General features: G+C 33.0%; 1 protein-coding gene across 1 annotated transcript in view; it reads left to right on the forward strand.

Annotated features, from left to right (window-relative positions):
• The first annotated feature begins 756 nt into the window (after positions 1-756).
• Positions 757-26,286, forward strand: part of LOC147068470 (UPAR/Ly6 domain-containing protein crok-like) — a 79,802-nt gene continuing 54,272 nt past the window's right edge. The window contains exon 1 of the mRNA XM_085953391.1: positions 757-897. Coding sequence (XP_085809517.1) covers positions 834-897 — 64 coding nt within the window. The 5' untranslated portion in view covers positions 757-833. The remainder of the gene's footprint in view (positions 898-26,286) is intronic.

A 26,286-nucleotide genomic window follows, 5' to 3' on the forward strand; every position in this document is an offset into this window, starting at 1 on the left:
GGGGTTCTAGCAACTAAATTATTAATATATAGGTACGTGCGTTACTATGGAAATCAATATGAAATGTCAAAATGACATTTCAGTATTCTATATTTATTCAGTATTTCTTACATAGAATTGTCAAGTGTATATGATTTAACAGAAAATTTAAAAACGTGGTATATAAAAAGTTCTTTTTATCTCGTAATTATTTATATTCAAGTCGTGTTTGTTTTTTACTTTTAAATTAAACATTTGGACAATCTAAGTAAAGACAATCATTATCAACTAAAAACAATGATAAGATTGTGTTTGAAATCTATTTTTTTTATTTTATCTGAATATTTTAATCTGATTGTATAATCTAGGCTGAAGAATCTACCTTCTCATGTCCTTTGTCCTTTTCTATTCCCTCCAGCCACTAGAGTTGGAGTCTACTGCGTGTCACTGTACCTTCCTCCAGCTTTGTCGACGTTATTCGCTTCGATTCTGACGTTTTTATTATTTATTTTAATTCATCCTAGTGTCATAATCAATACGCTATCTGCATAGGTATGAAAAATATTTTTTCAAATTTTAAATTCGATGTTTTATTGATGGTGCACCCAGCTATTCCATTGAAGTGATGTCATCCTTTTCAAATGATCACTGTAGAGATAAATCTAAAATACTCACCTGGAATACTGATACAAAATGTTGAGAAGCGCTGGTGCCGATGGTGCGTGGAGAGGGGGCGCCACTGCGTTTCACAAAATCCGTTTTGCCGCCAACTCTTTTAGTATACTAGTGTCTCTCATCGCGTATCAACATTGTATCAAGTGCAATAATCAACAATAACAAAAACAATAGAAACCATGCAGTCCTCGTTTGTTTTGCTCGCCGGTTCGGCTTTCATCCTACTCGCGTTGGCGCCCACAGGTAAGCCAACATTACAATATGACCAAAAAATTAGCCAACATAACAAAAATAATAAGTACATTTTTTAAAACTGTTTTTTGGTTTCGCCCTCGTTCTATATTCAGGCATTTTCCAAAACGAGTTTGGAAATCAGAAACTACATTAATTTTAATTCACGTTAAACTCATGGAAGCCTAAAAGTTTTTGTTGCCACGAAATTCATCTGTGTATATAGTGAGAAAAACTTGTTTATCGGAATAGTGGGCATGCTTTAAAAGGGAAAGTATGCAGCACAGAATACGTAGGCTTTATGTGTGTATAGCACTGATATTTTCTCTGACACCTTGTTCCAAACCATTTGAAATATTATTTTGACAACGTTATTCATTTGTTTATCACCCAACGTACCTAAAAAAATGTGAATTATAAAATACAACAGCTTAAAATATATTAAATTACCAAAGTCCTTTCCAATTTTGAAGGGAGCGCAATGTGCAATATACACACGCATATTTATTTTACCTAATAATATAAGTCTTTATAAAACGTCGCAATAAAACATGATCTACATTTAACATATTCATAAAACAATTAATTGAAACAAACTCCTTATTTTTGGTTATGGCGATACACAACCATTTTATTAGCTAAAATTTATGAATTTTCAAATTGTTTACGGGCCTATCCATTCTCTGCTGAGTATAAATACGTATTTTTTTAATTAAGTACCTAGGTACTTATATTCTACTACCTACTATTCTCTGATATTTTTCCAATCTGTATTATCTACATATTGCAAGGTAAAATTCAGTGTTAGCACTGATGACATCCGGTAGCAGGTTCTGGTCCCGAAATCCTCCACGTTAAAAAATTAAACAATAACCACTAATTCCAACTACCAACGTACATAGTAAAAATATCAATTTAAGTATCTCTTTCCTAAAATATCATCCTGTACCTGTAACTAAAAATAATAATTATTAAAGATGGCAGTGCTAACAGATAATAATATTATTGGTTTATTTTTTTGTGTATAGGCCCTTTTGATATCAGTTGCAAAGATTTCGTTACGCTTTGGTTAACTCAATTGGTGAGAAAGACTGAAAGAATTTGGTATACATACATAAATTTAAAATGGTATGAATGATTTGAACTGTTTCTTCCTTTTAAAACTTCTGAAGAATTGACCGTGCCATCTGCGTATAAAAAATCTCCTCAGATGACAATATCATTGTCACTGCATGCTACCATTGATGGGCTTCCCTTGCTGATGAATTATTTAATTATCACCTACATTCGAAAAAAACACAACAAAGGAAACAGGATTAATCGATATGATACTGTGTATAACCCCAAAGTCCTGCCTTAGCACCATCCCTACAAAAACGTTCGCGCGTAATACATGACGTATACTTTTATGTCAAGCCATCTGTGATTTTGTTTTTCTATTCATTATCTTCACTAATGGATATTAGTCTGCCTAAACTAAATAGTAATAGTATGTGTATAGGTATATATTATTTATGATACTCTATAAAAATAACACACTTACGTTTTTTTAGCGCAGACATGTCATGTCTGTCAGAACCTTTTCCGAAGCTTGACATCATAATTGCTATTTTGGCTACAGCTTTCTAAACTAAGCAACACAATACTATTATAACGAGCATTGACGATGTTAGATTTAAACTATAATAATTCATGAGAATTTTGCACCATTCAATTAAAAGAATCACTCTCGACTTATAGAACAGTGGTTTTAAAACTTATTCTTTTCCCGACGCCCTAAAAATGGATGTTCTGAGCACCCAATTGAAAAGTTTTCTTTCAGAATCAGATTCAAGAGATCGTCGAAACAGTTAAATTCTGCGAAAGTATGTGGTAACGTAACCATAATATGATTGAAAGGAATTGAATCAGCTTGAAGAGAGATTCATTCAGTAGTTGATTGATTCAGGTCGGATGTTGAATTTTTATACACACAACGCTAATTAAATTAATAATATCGTTTATCGAACTTTGGTGCACTTAAAATATTTTTTTCTGTCAAAGAAAATATATCTGTTTTTTTTGTGTGATATCATGATTTAGAAAAAAATATATATCAAATTAATGATGGATCGATAAAATCTACAGAGCGATCAGAAAAATATTATTCAAAAATAAACAGATTTGGATCGTGTTATTATTATTAATTTAATTGCAGCGGCTTTATCAAACATATTTGCGATTTAAAACACTTAATACCTACTTATCTACATATCCATAGTATTTGTTGGCAAGCGGAATATGTACCTATTATCGGCTAATATCCTAATTAATATAATATATTGTCATTTCAATGCTACAAATAGATGAATAAAGATATTATTATATAGATACTTTGAAACAAACACAAACTGATAATCCGTGTGAACAAATTTTCACTAAAAAAGAGTTTTGAAAAAATTATTGGACCTACCTTATCGGATCTTGGCCAATGTGTTATACTCAACTATACCAATGAAGCCACTTTCATCATACATAATCACATCCAAATAATTAACTGGCAACACCTATTAATACGTCCAACGTGTATTATCAAGTGGAGCTTCCAAGAAACCCTACGGGTGTTACGTAGGTGTTTACATACAAATAATTCCATAATCTGTCAGAAGCTAATTGATTCGAGTTTAATGTTTATTTCTATGGTTCTACGTAAGCTTTAAGCTTCACATAATCTCTCATCTAGTTTTCCCGGAGCTCTACAAGTCTTTTCACATTTTGAATTACAAACGTAGCGTCTCTCATACATACACATCCAGCCCGACACCATTTCATTTCATACTATTATAATATAATTCAATGATAATGAAGCATTCTTTTATTTTATTATTTTCGCGCTTAATTTCAAATGAAATCGAAATCGCACAATGCATGTTTACCAGTTTTATAACGTAATAACGTCATCGAACATTCTACGCAGTAATATGCTCAATTTTGGAATATATGTGGGTAATTTTTTTATAATTTTATTATTACTGAAAATGAACGCTGGTCGTATTGTCTATTGTATTTGTTTATGTATCTATAGCTCTATCAATAAATAAAGAAGGAACGTGCACAGACCACTCAGCTTAGACGCGCATCGGTGGTTAGAGCTAGCCGACATTTAAAGAACGAGGCAATGTAAATATTATCATCATGATAGTGTAAGATAAAATATCGATAAAAAATAGATAACAACGTTATATTATATTAACAAAAGTACATTAAAGCGTCAATCTGAGGCGAAAGATCTTGGGATAGTTTTTGATTCTTCATTATCTTTTCATCGCATATAACTTCTAACATCTCTACGTGCGAGTAAACTTCTCGGATTCATCATGCGACAATCCAACCCCTCAGAATCCAAATGTCTTACGTACACTCTACGTCTTATTAGTGCGTAGCATTTTTGAATATGGGTCGATTATCTGGTGTCCTTATGAGGTTTCCTATAAGCTTATTTTAGAACGCGTCCAGAAGAAATTTCTTCGATGTCTTTATTTTAAGACATTTAACTATTTTCCTTTCGATAATTCGTCAAATGACTATTTTCCGACTGCTTTTCTATAAGGCATGCTTACTTTTCACTCTCTTGAATCTCGTAGGTCTCTTCTGGCCTTGAAATACTTTTGCCTGTTATCGCGAGGGATGGTTTCCAATCCTGGTGTCTTGATGAATTTGAATTTACATGTGCCTGTCAATTACCTACGTGGTCGCAGCCATGATTTATACTGGATCGGAACCGTTTCCTCGTGTCAAGCCTATCAGGCACCATTAGCGAGGGATGCGAGACTAGTCAATGCGCACACCAAAGACGTAGACATTTTCGGTGACGTGCTATGTAGTTTGTATTCGATTTTTTTTCTGTATAAAATTGTACTCAAGTATGTTTTTATTTTTATTATTATTTTATATTATATTCTCTTCCTCTCTCTTGTGAGGGTAATATTTGTTATAATATAAATATCATGTTGTGTACGTCTTGAATTTAGATTTGTTATATCCACAATGTTTTGTTTTCTTAAATAAATAAATATTAATGTTGATACAAAGCAAAACGTCAAATTTCTTTCTTATTTATAATGCTACTACTTCAATGGTCGCTTTTTTATATTAAAAGACACTTAACATAATAATATTACAAGAAATAAAATTGGCCGATTTCAAAAATACAGAAAAGCTATAAGACCTCATGGAATTATCGATATCGACTCTTTACTTACTTACTTAAGGTTATTTTCTTCATGATAATTGGGCAATTTGAATGACGTGTAAAAAACCATTATGTACACCGTACCATAAATATTACATATTTTCTAAATTTGTACAAATTTAATATATTAATACTTGTCTGCTTTTTGTGAATCGACGTAATGGCTTCGGCTAGTTTTCTTTCGTACAAGAGTGTCTGTACACATTTTCAAACATGGAACAAATCACTTAATTGCCTTCTTCAACCACGTTTTCTAGGTGCCTTGATAATACGTTCACAGCTATAAATATTATAGAATAGAAATAATAAATACAGCTAACAGTGTAAACACTGAGGACAATGAGGAGTTTACCTAATGAGAATTAAATAATTACAAGATAAAAAGAACTTTTTATATACAACGTTTATAAATTTTCTGTTGAATCATATAAACTTGACTTACGATCAAAAAAAAATGTATTTGATAGAAATAATACTGAAATGTCATTTTGACACTCATATTGATTTCCATAGTAACGCACGTATATATTAATAATTTCCTAGCAACTAATAATAGTGGATTGGATTACGGATTTCTTCCGAAATAACTTTTCATACAAAACAAAATTAACTGAAAATGAATTTAATTCTACTTAAAGATGGCTAAAAGTTCACGATGCATTGGCATCGTGTTCTGATATATTCTAAAAGTTTCAAATGTCTAGTTAGTCGGGAAGTTAATTAAAAATCGATTGCAAGATTTGTACCGGACAAATAAGAATACGACCTAATAAAAACGTTGTAATAAAAATAGATTATACCGATAGATATTCGCATTTAGTTCAAAATTACCAATCATAGGTTTGTCATAAAATTCAAATTCAAATTTATTTGAATAACTTCTCAAATTAAAAATTCAAGACGGTCACAATATGACATTCAAAAATAAATAAATAGTATTAAAACTGTTTAAAAAAAAATAAGGAAATGGACGCAATATTAAGTATAAAAACAGTATAAAGAGTAAATACAAAAATTATAAAGTAGATACATGGAAGTACACCGAATGAGCTAAATAGACTATATTTAAAGAATGTTAAAAACAACGTCCACCTATAAATACTCATCATCACGTAGGTAAAATATATCAACATCCGAAGCAAATTGGTTGAACAGAGTTATTGCCCTCCCTATTGGCATCACCAATGGTAGGTTAGTTCTGCACATTGGGAGAACAAACAAGTGATACTCCCGATTTCTAAAATAGTTATCAGGGACACACAGATCAATAACAATAACATAATCCGTTATTAACTCTAAATACCTAAATTATCGACTTACCAACTTTTGGCAGCAACCTCACGAAATAATGCATGTATTGATCGCATGCCACCGATACAAATTATAGAATGTTCCATCTTTGTAAATAGTCTTGTTGGTAAATCTTTATAAAAAAAAAAGTTTTATAAACAAACAAAATTATTTCAGCTTCACCATCTAGTGAACATTCTTTACCTAATGTTCGATCTATAATCGTTATTTTTTTACATTAAATTTAAACTGACTAAATACATCGCCCACAAAAGCGAGTTCTCCCACGACAATACTTTATATTAAAATTATTATTTTATATTTATGTAATTTTATACAACGCTTAAAATGTGCTGACATAATATCAAACTCGAGTATGTACATCTGTCTTTTTTGGGCGGCAGTATAAGCGATCTGGTGGGACCGGTTATCGTAATAAAATTAATAAATTACCAATTGATCAAACGCATTGCGATACGTGCAATTTATTATTGTAAAAAGTAAAATGCTTGGTGAGGTCTTTCCGATGTTGAAGATGTAGTAATGTTAGTTGCTTGATTATTATATTTTAAATAAAATGTAAAATAAAATATTATACGTCATACATTAACGTCGGTTTTTTAATATTATTCAATTTCCGTTTACCCGGTGCTACATCTCAGTACGGAACTCCTGTCTGTCGCCAATCTTCTCAAGTTTCCCGGCTTTCTCATTCTGCGCATCTATTCTATACGCAAGGCCGCTATCGGAAGTTTTCGGTGGCTATCGAGGGTAGTTTAACATATGTATGTATTGTGGTATTATAATTTTAACAATAAATGAGCCGTCAAAACTGTCTATTTCGCTCTAAAAGTTAACATATCCAAGAGAGATGCTGTCAAAACAGCACTTTTTGGCAGTCCGCATCTATCGTATCGAAATATTATAACAATTACAATAAGTTAGTTGTAATTGTTACAATAAGTGCTATGATTTAACAGCACCTCTATTTGGTGTGCTTAATTTTAGAGCGAGATAGACAGTTTTGACTGTTTAGACGGCTGACTTATTGTAACAATTGTATTACTTCAATACAATATGAAAAACAACCCTCGATAGCTGCCGATAGTAGTCTTGTGTATAGAATAGATGCGCAGACGGTTAACTTATTGTAATAATTAGCCGGGTCAATACATAAATATGATCAACTACTCTCGATAACCGCCGATAGCAGTCTTGTCTATCGAATAGATGCGCTAGTCCAACTGATTTCCACACAGCCAATCCACCTAGTTTTTTTTTTTTGGTCTGCTTCTAGGTAATTTCTAGTGAGGACAGAATTTTTGGTCCTCTATCGTAAAGTATTATTTTAATATTGCCTGCAGATTGCAGTCTTTGCGATTCGCAGAAACTGTTAATGGTATACTACTTGGCTAGGTAGTTATTTTTTTCTGTATGACCCATTTTCGAGTGCGGATCCAAAGATCTCTCAAATATTGATAATCTTGAATTTGAAAGATTTGTATATTAAAAGTTGTTTCATCAAACCAATATTTTGACCTCATGTGTCGTTTCATGCGTGCAATGTTTTGGATGTTCAAATTAAGTAAAATGTAAGTAACATTACACCTCTTGCGAGTCTCATCTTAGGGGCGAAGGGTGGAGGTAGGCTATGGAGATCCGACATACATAGAGCAAACAAAAACTTTGTCAGTCATACTAATATTTTTTTTCAGTGAACCAAGAATACAGATGGTATTGGCTAGTTTTAAAAAAAATAATTAAACCCCTTCTAAGCCAATCCATAATAGTAAAGGTAGGCTGAGTGATTCGACAAAAATAGTGGACTGTTTGTCAGTCATAGTTATTTGTTCTCATTGGTCTAGTACTTCATACAAATTGTAGACCTTGTTGTTTTTTTGTTAATTCGATTAAACACTGTCTAAACCAAACCATAATAGATACAAAATATTATTCTATATATAAAACAATATTTTAGGCGGGGTTTAATTAAATTTAGAAAGCTTACCGCAAGATCTACAATCTGTATTCTTAGTTCAATAAAACAAAATAAGTTATCTGACAAAGTTTAGTGTGCACTATTTATGTCGGATCTCCACAGCCTACCTCCAGCCTTCGCCACTACCCACCTCATATCCGTACATCGGGGACAAAACAAATTAAATAATATGTATTATGTACACACAATATACAATGAACATTATTACATACTAGCTGAGGTATCCGCCTTCGCACGAGAACGCTTCGTTGATCAATACACGTGTAGTTACGAGTATCTTATATTACAATATTATAATTACATTTTTCAATATAAAAACAACTTTATCTTGGCATACAATATTATGTCAAAATGAAAGTAATTCTGACAGCAGTAAACGTCAAACAAAAGAACACCAAAATAAAATCGAATCGAACATAATATTCAAACTGTATCTTAGTGCTGCGGTAAAGATTCAAAATTAGTTCATAAAACAAAATAGATTGTCATTCATTGCATGTAGAAAATAATATTATGCCCAATTCATATCAAGGTGTTATTTTAATTATGTCTTTATTATTTACTGAAATTTAAAGATAATGATCATTGACCACCATATATTATTATTATCAATATTATCAAATTATCATACATACAACTCACCTGATAATATTGCAATAACAATAAATTATCTTGCTTATTTATTTATACCACAAGTGAATACAATATGAAAATAGTACAACATGTATGTTTGTTTTGTCTAAAATATAATTAGTCATCAATGTCATCATATTGCTCATGAAATTGAGAAAAAAATTCGTATGACGCAGAAAATATATGTGAAATAATCATTATACAATGCATATAATATTAATTTGTCTATAGTTTCCAATTCATTCATTGTTACAAATGCTATCAGTGTTGTAATACAAAATAATTCAAGAAACTTCTTCTAGTAGGTATAGCCATCTCAAAATAATTAATACCCTCAACTCCGTTTAACCAGGAGATAAACTTCACTATAAATTTAATTAACATGGTTATGAAATATGATATAAATAAATTATTTATTTAATCAAATAAAACTAAATACATAGTATAAAATTATATAGTACTTATTAATTTACATGATTAATAAAGATAATGGTATATTTAATCCGATTAGAAAGGTATTATCAAGAGCTATTAAGTAAATAGATTATTAATAAACCATTTCTTTTATTCAACGAATAATTCACAAGATTTGAGAATGTAACTTTACATATATTGAACATACCTAACTTGAAAACACCTCAGATATATACTCACTAGAAAACATCACATTTGAAAAAAATACGATGTTCGACGGGATTTGAACCCGTATATCCATGGTTTCGCGCCAATATTCTTTAACCAATTAAGCTACAAGCCTCCTACTTAACTGCGATAATTTAAACTAGTAGGTCTTACATAAAATGCTTATCAAATTGCAAAGCATATTGGCGCGATACCAGTGGATATACGGGTTCAAATCTTGTCGAGCATCGTATTTTTTTTCAAATATTATTTGTTCTAGTGGGTACATATCTGAGGTGTTTTCAAATTATGTATGTTCAAATAGATTATTATTTAATCGTGAATATTTTTGGTAGCCAGTATTAATTATTACTATAGAAAACAAACAACTTCTCAACCTTAACTCCATTTTGACGTAAATATGACTTACTATTTTATGATGGAAGTATGTATAGGTAGTGGTTGTATCTCTTTGGCATATAATAACTTTTATAACGCAATACGGAAGTGTCAACCTAAATAAATAATGAAAAAATGTGTAAATAATGTCGTTTCAACGTAGTTTGTGTTGATTTTATTTGTCAACGACGAAACTGGCAGTAATTATTAACAAATTAGGACCAAAAACTACCCCATACTAACTCCTCCTCCACCCACTTAGGGAGGCTTATATTTGAATGTTGTGTTATCTGCAGCAGATAATCACGTGTGCCGATCTCCAATTTAATGTAATCAAATACTTTGTTTTTGTTTCGGTATGCGTGTGACATCGATTTTCATCGATGGGTAAATAAGTAATATTAACTTCATAAATCATACTATTTAGTATGTGATAATGTGAGTGTTAATAGTTGACACGACAATAAAAAAATAGTGAAGCCTGAAATTAGTTATTGTCAAATAAGAGCCAACTGCGTGCTAATAGCGGAATATGTAGAGCAGGGGTTCACAAACTTTTTCGTCAAAGGGACAATTTTGAAATCAAAAATATTTGTAAATATATTCTGTTTTTAAAAAACATAAAAATAAAAAAATTATTTCATTAAGTATGTAAACTTATATTTTTAACTCAATATACATTATTATTACTTTTATTAATATACCTACTAACAAATATTTTTAAAAATTTTTCACCAAGTGATTTATGCAATTATGTGTTTGCTTGAAACTAAATCCTGCAGTCAAAAGGTCAAACTTTGTGGTGTGAATTCCCAAAACAGATGCGATATGGTTATCTGTTAATTTTGATCTTAAGTTTGTTTTATTAATGCTCATTATAGAAAATGTTTTTTCATAAATATAGGTAGTTCCAAATAAAGAAGCCATTTGATGAGCATGTTTAACTAATTTTGGATATACCTCAAGTAAAGTCCTTTGTAGAATTCAATTAAATTCTTATCATGATAATATGCTTTTGTTTCCACTTTCACTTGCAAATCTATTAATTCAAACTGCATATTTACGAGAATAAAAATAATACAGATTTAACATAAATCTTGCGGGACACACTTTGTGAACCCCTGATGTAAAGGCTAGAACGTTCGCCTTCTATTCAATATGTCTTCTCTTCCACTCTCTTCTTGATGCATGTCCCTTCATTAAGTAGACCTATGACTAATTATTCATTATGCAATCCATAGTATTAGTATGTTCCATAATATATGAGCTGGAATTAAGACAGGCCCGTCTCGCCCATACTTGGGAAATGTGCATTGCACTAGGGCGCCAAAATTTAGAGGACAGCCAAAAATTATATTTTATTACATTTTTAAACTTTAGTAACCACCACATTTTACAAATATTTTATTCAAAAATAAGCATAAACTACCATACAACTAGTATAGAAAGTAAATTAGATACTATTAAATAGAAAATTTTTCACTTTGGGCATCCAATGAATAGAGGTTATTTATATTGTTAACACGCTTTGTACGAATAATGGTAGTTGACTAAAGGCTATCTCCATCTATAGGTCCGAAGTGTGCATTAAATAAAATAATATAAACAATAACTGTCATAATACTATCATAGAAAGGAATGTGCCAATTATTGTAAAATATCTGTTTTATCAAAGAAATTTTGTTAATATTATATTCTTCACAATATATTAAAAAATTAAAATTTCAGGTAGAAACTTATATCGACTAACTAATTTTCGTCACTCTTCGTGCCAATCCGTGAGCTTATTTCAGTCTGAAACAATACTTCACTGTACCTACCATTAATAATAATTGAATCATATGAAAAATATCATCAGATTGTAATACATATTTGCCTGCCGCAAAAAAATTGTAAAATGCTAAGTTCGATTTTTATTTTTGATTTTGGATTTTGCGCAGGGGCGGCCGAGTACCTTGAGGAGGCCCTGTATGGTGATTAATACTTAAAACCATAATATGACGTAATTTTTGTAAGTTACAACTACGATTATTTAAATGTGCATGTGTGCACGTGTGCCGCGTACCTTAATGTTTAAATAGTAACTTTCAGTAGGCAATAAAACTTTTAAAAATTTTGTAGTAGGTATCTTATTCTTCTTCTTCGGCCATGTCCGCCTTTTAACTGGAGCATATGGACACCACAAAACGCCTCCGATAATCCATGTCGCTCGCCAGTCTTCTTGGCTATAATGTTTGGTGTTATGGATAATAAAACACAATAATATTAATAATGTTGCATTTCAGAAACTATTAATTAACACTTAAATAGCTAACAATGTATAATGTTCGTTGCAATAAGGGGGCAGGTCCGGATCTGCTCCCTTGTTTCACCAAACAGACGTAGGAGGCAGATCCAAATTTCGCAATAATACGCTTGTTTTTTGATGGAATTGTCTCTGATATACATCAAACGAAGGCATTTTTTTTATATATTGTAGGTGAAAATAGGAGTTACTGCCAAAAATTGGATCTGCCCCCCTTTTAATGCAAGGTCCTCGATTATTGTTAACGGTGTTTTTATACAGGTTAAGTCAGGGGGGGGGCAAACTTTTTGGATGGAGGGCAAAATTCAAGAATTCAAAATGAGTGGCGGGCCGCAAGTAAAATACCATTTTTAGATATACACTATTTATTATCACGAAAAATAAACATTACAAAAAAATTAATTAGAAGAACGAAACTGTTTTTTTTAACATTTTTTAAATTCAGGTGTTAATTTTGTAGTTGATATTCTCAAAACTGCTTGTAAATGGGCATCGGAGATATTTGATCATAAAGAATTTTTATTGAGGTTCATAATCGAAAATGTTTGTTCACATATATAGGTTGATCCAAAAATAACGAACATTTTTCTTGCATAATCTTTAAGTTGGTCGAATTTGTCTGAATTAAGGGCTTTGTAAAATTTGGAGATTTCTTCACGACGATGCAATTCTCTTAAATCAGTGTCACACTGCAGATCAATAATCTTAAGTTGTAGCTCTGTCGGTACACCATGCCCCCCACATCTTGACGCGGGCCCCGAAGCCAGGGTCTTGGGCGGGCCCCCTACCTATCGCTATGGTTAAAGGCAGTCTGACGCTCTCCAGTATTGTTTTTCAAATGGTGTTCGAGGTCAAATAAAATTCAGTGTAATTTAGCGATTTTTTAACACAGTATTTCTCAACACGTCCCAACAACTATATGTTTTAAAATGGTAATAAGTTAGAAGTAAGCTAGTGCCGTAGGCGACTTTTTTTTGCTATTAGAGCAAAATTAAGATGTGTGTTTATCTCATTTATCTGGTCGACCCGTCACGCTGGGCCCCCCCTGAGCCCGGGCCCCTAGGCTAGAGCCCTGTCAGCTCCCCCCTTGTGGGGGCCATGCGGTACACTATCAATATCTATTGAAAATGGATTGCGTACTATTGCTAAACTTGTCTCAATTTTTTGGAAGTCACCAAATCTTTGTGAAAAATCGTCATTCAGAGCTTTAATAATTTTACCATATTATTCAAATTTATATTCTGGTATATTCAGCAACTTCAAAGTTGGAAAGTGGTCCACGTTGTTATTCGATATTTGTCGAAGGATTAACTTGAGTTTTAATTGAAATCCAATCAAACTTTTTACCATATCATGGGCATATATTTTTTTTTCCTTGCAACGCGGAGTTAAAAGTATTTAAATATGTCACGATGTTCAACGTCGAAAATATTGGTTACATAGTGTGAGACGAGACGCAAGGAAGACGTACCTACTGAGATAACACATTTACGAAACAACAAATTCTTCAAATTTTAATCTATTGTCAATATTTCTTAAAAAATTATAAAAAAGTTATTCGTAATCAGAAGTACAATTAATGATGGCGGGCCGCAAAAAAATACCCGGCGGGCCACATGCGGCCCGCGGGCCGCAGTTTGCCCCCCCCTGGGTCAAGTAATACTTTAATTATCCTACCTATCAAGATAATCTGCTTGACAATTCATGTTTTCCTTTAAAATTTTGAATTTTGACTTAGTATAATATAATGTACCTAACTACGTGTAAGTAAAAACGTATGATATATTTTTTCTATATTTTTTCTATATTCATCCAAAGGTGCTAAGTATTATAGTCAAACAATCATTACCATCATCAGGAGCATGACTATCATGTCCTAGCTTCCTAAAACAATTATCTCCACATTTCTCTATCCAAGATAATAACTTTTGAATTCAGTACTTCAAGAATACACTAATCATCGATAACGCCCCATCTAGATACATAAATACTACAATCTATATCGACTAAATATTGATATGTATATTTTAACTACTCACTAGGTACGCAATTTAGTCAAATAATAATATCTTTAATATTTTTTTTACGTTACAAAACTTGAAATTAAATGGAACATCAACCTGTAAACTTCCGTAGGCACATATTATATTATAATATACTCATCTGATATTATAAAAAAAATATGTTTACGCACTATTCTTTTGTAGTGCGTGACACATCGGTGTTATAACTTGGAAATGCAGATAAATACGAGTAGCTATTCCGATATTGATCAAATGTAAGTCTACTTCCTAGCAACTCGTTTCTGTTATTAAAAAGGGGGAAATTCTTCATCAAAACTGTTTTAAATATAGGACCTACTTATAGCTTTTTGGAAATTTAACAATGGAGCAAACGCCCAATCAAAACTAAAACTGTACGCAAATACCAGTCATGGGGAACCCGTGGCTGGCGGGCCTATTGGCCACAAATATATTCGTTGTTCTTTTTAAATTGATACTAGATGTCTGGTACTGCTTCTTATGGGAGGAGCAATTGCAGTGACGTCCCGTGGGGGTAGGCAGATTGAGCGTCGCTTGGGGGCGGCAGTTACTCGAAGGGCGGTAAATCGAGGATAATCATTTGGTATATATAGAAATAGCTACCAACCTACTTAAACTTAGCAATAACGAAATTATCTTTCCATTAAAAATTCAGCTCACTGGTTGGAAACAAAATGTGTTAATTAACATTAAAGGTTTAACAGGACTGTAGTGTTTTTGTCGGTTTCGCGATGTCTAGTTTTCTTCCGTTGCCCTTCGACGTCCTTGGTGACCAGAAACGACACGTTCGCGGATGATGGAAAATACTGTAAAAAAAATGTGCCGGCATATTGGCGCTGTCCAGGGGCGGCATTTTGTCTAGGGACGTCACTGAGCAAATGTGGTGTGTTTTTTTTTCTAGATGCCTTTATGGATACCTCGCATTTACTATCGAGGTTTCTGTAAGGACTTTAGCACGCAAACTACTAGATTCTAGTCAAATGATAATTATGCCGGCTGAGAAAGATGCTTTATTGAAAACCATTCGTCTACCCGCATCGGGTATTGCTAATTTGAATTCTGTCAAGGCCTATGAAACCTCCTTGCAAAAGCCCTGGAAAATCTTTGTTGCGCAAGGTGATGTTGATTCTGATGAATATTTCGTCGTATTCATTGGTAACTGAAAACTACGATTTATAGCCGAGTTTTTCCCGTGGTAAATGAGATTTCGCGTAGGACTGATATTCTGAGCATATACTTATCCTAACTTATATGACTGCAATCATCTAACTGTATGCACGTATGACTCAATTAATTATTGTAAGTTTATTTTTCATTGCATCATGCAAATGACAGCAACACTACATGAATTGTTTTGTATATATGGCATCAAGTATTCAGTAGATACAACGTATTTTGAAATTGGAATCATATCTGCGCGTTTTGTTGGTGTATACAAATACATATTTATATCTCAATATATCTCTTATGATTTTATTATGGTAGATAAGCCCGGTTGCACATTCAAAATCGTCTTGACTCGGGTAAATCAAAACGGTCGGTAACGTTGCAACTCTTCCGCACGCACAGGCGAGACCATGCCGGGAAAGTGACATGACGCAGCTTGCTAAAACGAGTGAAAAAGCATCATCTGCACATAATACGCCGATGCAACAGATTGCTATTCTATTTGCGGCCCATGTCGAATGAAATTTGTTAGATGCGACAATCATTTTTTTTCCTCTGAATGTTGCACTGACGCTATGTGCGATTACATTAAGTTATATATGTTTTGTGAATGACAAGAAAATCACATCTAAAAATTTTACATGAGGTCGCATGTTACTTGGCTAACACAAAAGGGGGTCGCGATCAGTGCTTCATAATATGATGCCGAGAACCGACAATTCAAGTGGATGTGTTTAAAAATACACAGAATACTCTTTATTTCAGACGGAACCCTAGAATTCCGCGGAATAGATCCCATTTGGAGAAAACTACTATAGAAGAAAACACTGCCCTTAACATTAGCGATAGGTTGGGTAGCCCTCCAAATATCGTGGATTGGGGCTTCAGGATGTTGGGGCCATGAGTTATATATATAAATATAGTTAGTTATCTATTCATATACATACCTATATATCATATATGTCAAATCTCTCGGTAGCTAGAATATAGTTATTAGTGTTAATTTATTCAAGGCCAAAACTGTGTATTCACATAATATTATAATAATGTTGTTTACATATTATAATACAATTGAATAGGTTTCTTAAGATGCGTCGAAGTCACGGAATGAATACCATCATTGAAACCATCAGTCATCTTCTGTACACATAAAGATTTTCCCATAATCACACCTATTATTTTTCGTTCAACTTTGAGTAAAACATGAGAGTGAAATAATTATAAATAAAGCATGAGTAAATAAATAATTTACTACAATCAAATCTATATTTAAAAAAATAATTACAATGCTGAAAAACAGCTAGGTATTTGGTTCCGATTGTTATAGTTTTTATACTATAGACTATATATTTTATACATAAATACTACATAATGAATTAGGTGATATTAATGTAAACTAATTAACTTTCAATTAATAGTATGTAATGTATTTAAATACCTTTTAAATATGTAATAAACTAATATTAATTTTATTGTATAGCACCTTATAAATGAATATACAAGGCCAGCGCATACGTTCTATACACAAGACTGCTAAAGACAGCTATCAACGGCAGTTTTTCATATGTTTGTATAGAAGTATTGTAGTTGTTACAATAAGTTAGCCGTCTAAATAGTCAAAACTGTCTATCTCACTCTAAAATTTAGAACACCCAAGAGAGGTGCTGTTGAAACATAGCACTTATTGTAACAGATACAACTAACTTATTGTGATTTTTACAATAAGTGCTAATACTTCGATCCAAAATTACCCTCGATAGCTGCCAATAGCGGCCGATAGCAGTATTGTGTGTAGAATAGATGCGCAGGTATCATTTTTCTATTTAATTGTATATTACAGACGAAATTTAAATTTGTAATGTATTTAATGCAAATAAAATTAACCTTTTCTGAGAGTAGAGTAAAGTTTACTGTTTACTCTTTGTCACAATATTCACTAGAAATGAGGCAATAATATGACGTTGTAAACATCGAGAGAATGTGACCTCACACGGTGACGATAGTATTGTTAGAAAAACATTACAATCACGACACGTGAGCTCACATGCTAGAACTACTAGAACATTTAATATTGAAAACTGACAAGGCACAAAAACATTGTGCCGATTACCGGTCATTTGTAGCTCCCTTTCAAACCACTAAAGACAATTTAACATACAAGAGATAACGTTACTCGAAAATTTGTACATTTTCAGAAGAAAAACGTTCTATCACGCGTGGGGTTGGTGGTGTGGCGTGGTACACGTGAGGTGACCTTAATCCTGATACATTTTGGCGGATTTTGATATGATAATATTCGTTTTCAGCTTAAAAAATATACTATGGGATAGGAGCATCTGTCTGGCATTTTAAATATCAACTAAAAAAATACACTTTTTCCCGTGGCGCGAGCTTATCATGAGCACGTGCGCATTTCTAGCATAATATAATATACCGTATATTTTAATTTAATAGCCCGTTTACACATGCATAGATTTACCGCTGGCTATAGGAATTATCGCGGCCTAAACAATAAAATGCAAGTGTCAACACGTATTATCGTGCAAGACTGCATGCATAGATCTAAAAAAATCAATGGTTTCAGAACTTTCAGGCGATAATAATTGGCACATGCGCGTATAATGATAGTGGCGACTCTACTGGAGAATATACGCACTAGAGTTCACATCAAATCGTTTGCGGACGGAAATCATTATTGTGCCATTGCGTTCGACTGTTGCAAGTTTTCAATGGGAGGGAACGAGAGGGAATACAGTGTTAAGATTCTGAAGCGGGGAGAAACCGCACGCCAGCTTATAGAAGACAGACTATATATACATCGCGCAGCACAGAAAACCTTCACGCAACAACAACCAACGCATCTCCCAACCAACGGTTGAAAAATGAGATTGGCGCGAAAATTTGTGATTATCGTGATAGTTTAATTTATAGAATATTGCTAATAGTAAATCCATGCACGTGTACAGGCGCCATTACGAATACAATAAATCAATCACTTTAGAGTTTAGACTTTTCAGTGATATTTGTTTAAGTACATAATAAGTCACACACATAAAATTGCATCCATGTGCAATTTTGTAGTATTGGTTTAGTTAAAAATTATTCACTCAGACAATAACAATGGCATCTTAAAAAGGCGAATTAAAAATGGCCGCGAAACTCAAAAAGAAAGTCTATCACTGGCAACTTATCCATAATCAAAATAGAGTAGATTCTTACGCACAATACGTTTTACATTTTTGAATTCTATGTCGCTTTAACGCAGTTTTACCATCGAACTTTCTATAAAATTTATTATTGTCTGTGTGAGAGCTATTTTCGATTATTTTATTATTTTCACTTCGCCTACATTTTTATAGGTGTAGTGGTGAGGTAAGTGAACTTTCGCCGTCATTTTTTGACAGCAACGTCACACTTTTATTGTCTAACTGGATGGGCTAGCTACGGTGGGACTAATAATGAATAGGTAAATCGTGTCATAAATTATTCTTATATAATTCCTACCTTATAGTATCATATCACGTAGGGGTGGCTTATCCTTATTATCAATTTGTGTACGGTGTATATTTGCGACAGAATCAAGGGACGGACGCAACCAACCAGTGGCGCACCCAGGATTTAATATTGGGGGGGGGCAAGGAGGAGAATGTAAATTAGTCGCATAGGCTCTTTTTCTTCTTCACAGCCTAATTTCTCGTTTATTGGTCGTTTGTCTATTGCACTCTGTGTACCTACACCATGGTCCCCACATCCTGAAACGGGCCCTCAGGCTAGGATATTTGGCTGGCTGGACCGCTAAGATTAAAGGCAGTGTGAAACACTACATTAACGTTTTTCAAATTGTGTTTTAGTTTAAATTAAGGGTAGGTGCTTATACAGTGAATTATTGGCGATTTTTAATACATCTACATTAATAATGGAGCTGTCGAGTATCGACACATAATAATCAAAAAATATATTGCACAATTATATAATTGAAAATATTCATGGCCATGAAGTATAATAGCGCCGCAGGCGACTTTTTTTACTATTAAAGTTAATTTACTATGTGTGTTTATCTCACTTATCTGGTCAACCCGACACGCAGGGCCCCCCGGCTAGAGCCCTGTCAGCCCTCCCCAGCCATGACCTACACCACTCCGGAATTCGGGTGGACACCGAGAATTTTTTGACAGTTCCATTAGGGATTGGGTTTCTAAAAAACCTGTGTTTCAAAATTTTTGTGTTAGAAATTAAAATCTAAGAAATTTTTCTATAGAGGGTGCTGGAGAATTACAAATCATTTTTTGCCGTGTTATTTGTCTAAGCCCAAGGTATAGTTTATTGGCTTTCAATTTCAATGTTTAAAATCATTTTGATAATTTTCATGTTTGGGGGGTGCCAGGGCCCCTTGGCCTCACCCCCTGGGTGCGCCACTGCAACCAACTTCTTGAATATCTCGTAGGTACTTCACTGGTCGCCCTTTGATCCGTCAGTTTACAAAATTGATTTTTTTAATAATATTTATTATTTTTTATTCAATTGACCCATTAACTAATTGTAATCTTAATACGATTCATCTTACGCTAGTCTCAATATAGACAAAATTCGAATTATTGAAGCGCTTGACATTAATGATTGGTAATTTACGATGTATTTATGGCCTCGCTAATTAATAAATGACTACAAAAGATGTTTTTTCTTGTACATATATTAATGATACAGGTATCTTATTCCATGCCTCGTATGAGAAAAAAATAATTGAAATTATATTCTGTTGGTTGGTGTTATGTTTCTAAAACACGGTCAAAGAATGATAACTTCTTAAGAGCATACATAAGTGAAACGGCAAAAAATTTTCAACAATAGGTGGGACGAAATTTCGCACTAGTCGCCAATCGGAGATCGGTAGTCGAGGTGTGAGCACGTCAATTTGTCTTGTGATGGCGTCGGAGGAATATATTCTTATATCGTGTAAAGATGACTAAAAAGAAAAGGACCGCTTATTGGAACGCCGTTGGTTTATTTCTATACACTTTAACTTATATTACTAAATTATAGAACGGTTTCTCGTTGTTTTTATTTAAAGTACCAACTGTCACTCACGCTTAATCGTTATCAGGAATTAATCAGGAATTGCAAATGGCTGACAATAATAAATTCACTGCCTAGGCAACGGAACAATTCTAAACTATAATATTATACTGTATAATCGTCACGATTGCAGTACCATACCGTGGCGTAAAGGTAGTGTGTTCGAATCCAATCGAATGCGTTTTTTTTTCGTGTTAGAAAGTAAATGATGTGTTACGTCATGTCACACGCCAAAAATACACTCTGATCTGACTTCCCAAACGCGCCAAGAGTAGTATAACTTCAAAAAATAGTTAATTAATTATCATTTTGCGGTTAATCTAAGTGAAATATTGTCGGTAATACAATATTATACTGACATTCTTTTCATACGCCTCCAAATTTACCACACATTTGACTTCATGAATAATACTTACTATATTATAATTATTTTAATATAAATAGCCCCCTATAAAAACTCTTATATACAACCAAGTTGCAGTTCACGCGTTATAATATTTAAATGTACCTACAGATCTACTACTATTGCTCAGCAGTTAGTTGTAAGTGGGTAAAGATATTCCGTTCTCAGTACACTTTCAATAGAATATTGCATCACTGTTGTAAGAAAGTTACTATTCAAGGCTGTGTTACGTTACGACAGCGTACCTTTTATTAGAGAATGACTACTGATGGACTGCGGAATATCTTTTTTGTTAAAATATTCGTGATAATAAATACGTAATACAATAATCAAATTGATTTGGTGTCTGTGAGAACTTAGGCGTTTACCTGGTGATAATTTTATCTTTTGTAATAGTGTGTAATAAATAACTATCCTGACCATATACATTTCAATAATCGGTAGGGTAAACTGAGCTTATTTCGTGATACTTAGGCATAAAGCCCACCAACGCGGCGCTCGGTGCGCTCTCTACGAAGTAGGCCCCCTCCCACCCGCGCACTACCCTTCACCTATATAATAAAAAGGAGCACAAAATAATTATTATTATCAGCGTCTCTCATAACAAAGCAATAAAAATATTATTAAATATCTCGGGGCTTGTAATTAATATTCACGATTACATCATTATACCAGCGAAATATCGGACACGCAATAACTAAACAAAGAGTTCACCGTTATTAAATAATGGCTTCTCGCCCGTCTATCGACGACGCTGCCAGAAGCGTGATTTTGTTTGCCGTGTTCAATGAATGGACTACGTTATATTTTCGTTAATTCGGCCGCTGAGAAGCTACACGACGGTGACTCATGGGGCGGGCGGGCACAATGCGTCGTCAAATTCAGTGTGCGCTGGCGTATTTGATTACGTTGTATTTTCGATGATTCACATAGAATATGCGCGAGCGCCCCGCAAGCCCGCTTTAGTGGACTTTATGCCTAAGGTTTTTAGGGCTTTCAGTAGAAATAATATACTTTTTTGTACATCTCTGATAACAATCTTGATGTTAAGGAAATTCATTATTGACACATATAAGTCAGATAAGAGTGAAATTTAAAATGTCTTTAGCAAAAGAATTACGGAGATATTAAAATGGTTGTAAATATTGAGCTTACTCCGTGATATGAGCCAACTCTGTGATAGTATGGCCCTAATTGCGTTACATTCGATTGTTACAATATCGTATGACGTAAGACTTAGTATAATATTGTACCATTAATAAGATTATTTATTTCTGTAACCGATTCTTTAAATAGAAATATCGTTATATTCGTTATGCTTTTATAGTAAAAATTTCAACTATCATAGAGTAAGGAACTATCATGCAGAAGGCTCAGTTTGCCCTACAAGTCGATTTACAGAAAGCCAGGCGGGAGCCGCGCTATTTTTCATAGCCGATTTTCTTAAAATTGATGAATTCAAGAATGCTAACCTAAAAAAACTAACAAATAATCCAGTATGTCGGCTATTTTCAAACATTGTTTACCGCTGGCTTCATGTAAACCGACAAGAACCGAATAATCTCGTGCATCTTTAATATTAGAGTCAATACATAAATATATTTTAAATGTTAAATGGTTTGTAATCTCACATAATCAACTTGACCGCGATGATCGATTGGGTCTAATCGGTTCAATCGCCCTAAGGCTGGGCCCATCTGGAAGTAAATCAGGGAGGACTGAAGGCTTCGGCAGAATTGTAAAGTTCTCCATCAGAGTTATATGAAGACCTGAACAAAGAACTAGTACACGTAGAAGATGAGGCAATATGACAGCGAGTCGCAGTTATGATTTTTAAATCATAATTATTGGTTCCAACCCCTCGCGTTTTGTTATTAAAAATGTAATCCATCCCCTCCACTTATTTGTAATTTAGAAATTTACCAGCTGTCCTCTTCTCACGTCATTATAGGAAAAGTATTTGTCCGATAAATATTTTATTGAATTAATTGGTACGATTATCTTATCAAAATGATTAAGATGCATTTAACTATGTATACGACTTATTCGAGAATTTTTGACGAGCTTGATTTTTTTCAACTTATTCAACTTCGTATTTCAGTGGTATCCAAACTATAAGTTACCAAATATAACCAAATATAACTCTAAGACTCTCTAGATTCTAGAACCTAAGGCAGGGTTGGCGAACCTTTTTACGTACGCATGCCAAAATTTCCCAAATATTATTTTTCTACTGTCTGACGTGCCGAGCAATTTTTCACGAGTAAAAAATAGTTTTTGAAAAACATATTTAAAAAAAAAAATGATGATGTTCTAAATACCACTCACAGATAGCTTTATCACTTTTTTAAATTATTCTATTCATTTCGGTCCACCAATTTTGAAACTGTCTGTCAGAATTACTGCTACTAGCTTCACCAAGTTTTTATTTATTATTTGGTGTAGTAAATTGTTGTGCGTATAAATGAGATTTTCTGTTAATATATTAATAAGTTTGTTTTTTTACGCATAAATTGACACCATAATTGCTCCGATCAGATGAGACATTCTCTCGCTACAGTGGCCTCAAGCATTGTAAATCGATCAAAATCAGAGATTCGCGGCGCGGCATCCCCCGTCGCCTGATGAGGTTAGTGCGATAATCATATATGTGACGCATAAAGCCTAAGGACCGACCTTAATAATAATTATATATTTTCATTAAACAATTCTTGAAGACTGTTTGCCTGCTATTTTTTATACAATGCGATCTGTCATTTATTATTATTATTATTATAGGTATTTTTTTCTCTTCAAACGCGTGCCATAGGCTCGCCACCACTGGTCTAGGCTATTCGTCAAATTTAATAATTTCTGACAATCTTAATTCAATGCATTGGATACATGATATAAAAATTGTTTAAAAAAATTATATCTGCTTAACTGTTTTTAAAAATACGTTCAAGAAGTTAATATCAACTGGATTTATAATCTATATGCAGATATGTCTGGTTTGATACCTTTTAAAATTAAAAAAAAAACATATTTGTAGTGAATAACTGCTGGTTTACCCAGTGATGTTTTATGGGGATTGGCAAGCCATGCACTGGTTGGGGAAGTGCATTATAAGAGGCTGAAAGTATAGGATTGAGAGAAAATAATACAAATTTGATAACAGCTTTCATTTAGCCGTGGAACGAAAATATTTGAAAACCACTGTCGTATTTTAGCAATGTATCGCTGACGTAAGTGGATATTTATTGATATAATATTATACACAGGTATATTTTAAACCTATGTAAATGTAAAACCCGTACATAATTTATTAATCCTTTTAAAACCAATAAGGCATATTTACAATAAAGTTAAGTTATGTCTTCCTTAAATCTAACATCACTATGTGACATTAACCATTGACCACACTTTACGTGATCTGAATTATTCTGATCACTTGGCGGGAATCATTAAACATTACTATTTTATCTATGGTACGGTGATCAAAGATACAATACTTTATTAAGATTTATATTACAATAGATATGTAGTTATGTAAGTTTCTACAAACTAAACTTTGCGTGCGTCTCCTTGACACTGCCAGTTTGATAATCTTGACAATTCATGCTATAAATCATGTTTATGGTAATGCCAGTTTAGAAAAATTTAAGCATACGCGGTACACGGGGAAACATTGAAAAGATAATGATAGATAACTAATTTGTACGACTGTTGCGTGTGTTTCCTTGACCCTACGAATCATAATGATCTTGACAATATATAATGTTATGTTACCTATTCAATGTTGCCAACTGTGCTTGGCAAAAACATGACAGATGGGGTACGAACACAAGCTATTTAGCAGGAAAAAATTCGGTACAGTTCGGTTATGAGGAATACAGCAGAAAACACATTTTGAAAATAGCCGATATACTGAATTATTTGTTAGGTTAACCTAACCAAACCTAACCTAACCTTACCTAACCCAAACTAACAAATAATCCAGTATATCCGGCATTTTCAAAATGTGTTTTCCACTATATTCCTCATAACCAAACTGTACCAAAAATTCTAGATTTTGAGGAAATAAAATCTCAATAAGTAAATATTGTTGCTGATCGAAAAAAAATTGAAAAAATGGGTATACGTGTAAAAATCACCACATTTTCCCAGAAACTCATTAAAAAAATTGACAAAAAATGATTAATTATTAATCTAAAAACCTAGGATAATTAATAATTAGGTAATACCAAAGAGTGATCCCCGATAATTATAAATCCGATGCCACATGTCTAAGCACACATTAAATAATTAAAATATCTGATGCCCATAGATCACTATAATGCTAAGAATTCTCCTATTGTTTTATTTCTCAAGTACAGACCTACCTTCATTAAATATCTGAATAAATAAACGAAACATTTAGCCTATTTTCAGCACATTTAAGGCTGTTGAAGGCATCAAAAAATGCTAATAAAAACGCCATAAGCTAGATGCATTTTTTTTCAAGCTAGATGCCTATTGATCTGGCAAGAACAATAGGCATCTAGCTGCACCTATTTATATTAACGTTGAATGGACAACTGCCGGTATTGCTATGAAGAAGAATTATTGTAATCCACATTTTAAAAAAGTGATAAGAACCTCCTGGTAATCGTAATAATAATAGTAATTATAGATTCGACGAAAAATAAATACGTAAACTTATAAGATGATATATTATCAAAGAGATTAAATAGTTATGTATGTATTAATCATATTATAAGCTGCACAAATGTATAGACTTAAATTTATATGTCGTTATTGAACTGTTAAAACCTCAGAATAATAATATTACAGAGAGTGGGTTTTGTCCGGCTATATAAAGCCGTTTTTTTGTACGTATGGCGCTCTGTAGAACTTTAATTTTATTATTAGCTTACCTCATCTGACAATATCTGCTCAAATAAGCCCGGCACTCTTTCAATGTTTTATTTGAGCGTAGTTATAAACAAAGCAGCCAAGCCACAATTTTGAAAAAAATGAGTTATTGTGATTTCCATAATCTCACACGTTTGTTTTACGTTCTGCACAAAAATCAGCCAAGCTGCTGTCATACAAAAATCTCATATAAATGCGTTTTAAAGATTTTACAAATCGCAGAATATGACTTTTTCGATCTGCATAAAGCAACCATATGATAATATTATGTACCTAATTATTAAAATCCTAATTGTGTAAGGTGTGTTTTTCTACATTCAAATAATAAACATTATTTTCTCAATT

Source organism: Rhyacophila brunnea, unplaced genomic scaffold (genome assembly GCF_057557595.1).
Source record: "Rhyacophila brunnea isolate RB1 unplaced genomic scaffold, BYU_Rbru_1.0 scaffold_3, whole genome shotgun sequence".
Classification (NCBI taxonomy): domain Eukaryota; kingdom Metazoa; phylum Arthropoda; class Insecta; order Trichoptera; family Rhyacophilidae; genus Rhyacophila; species Rhyacophila brunnea.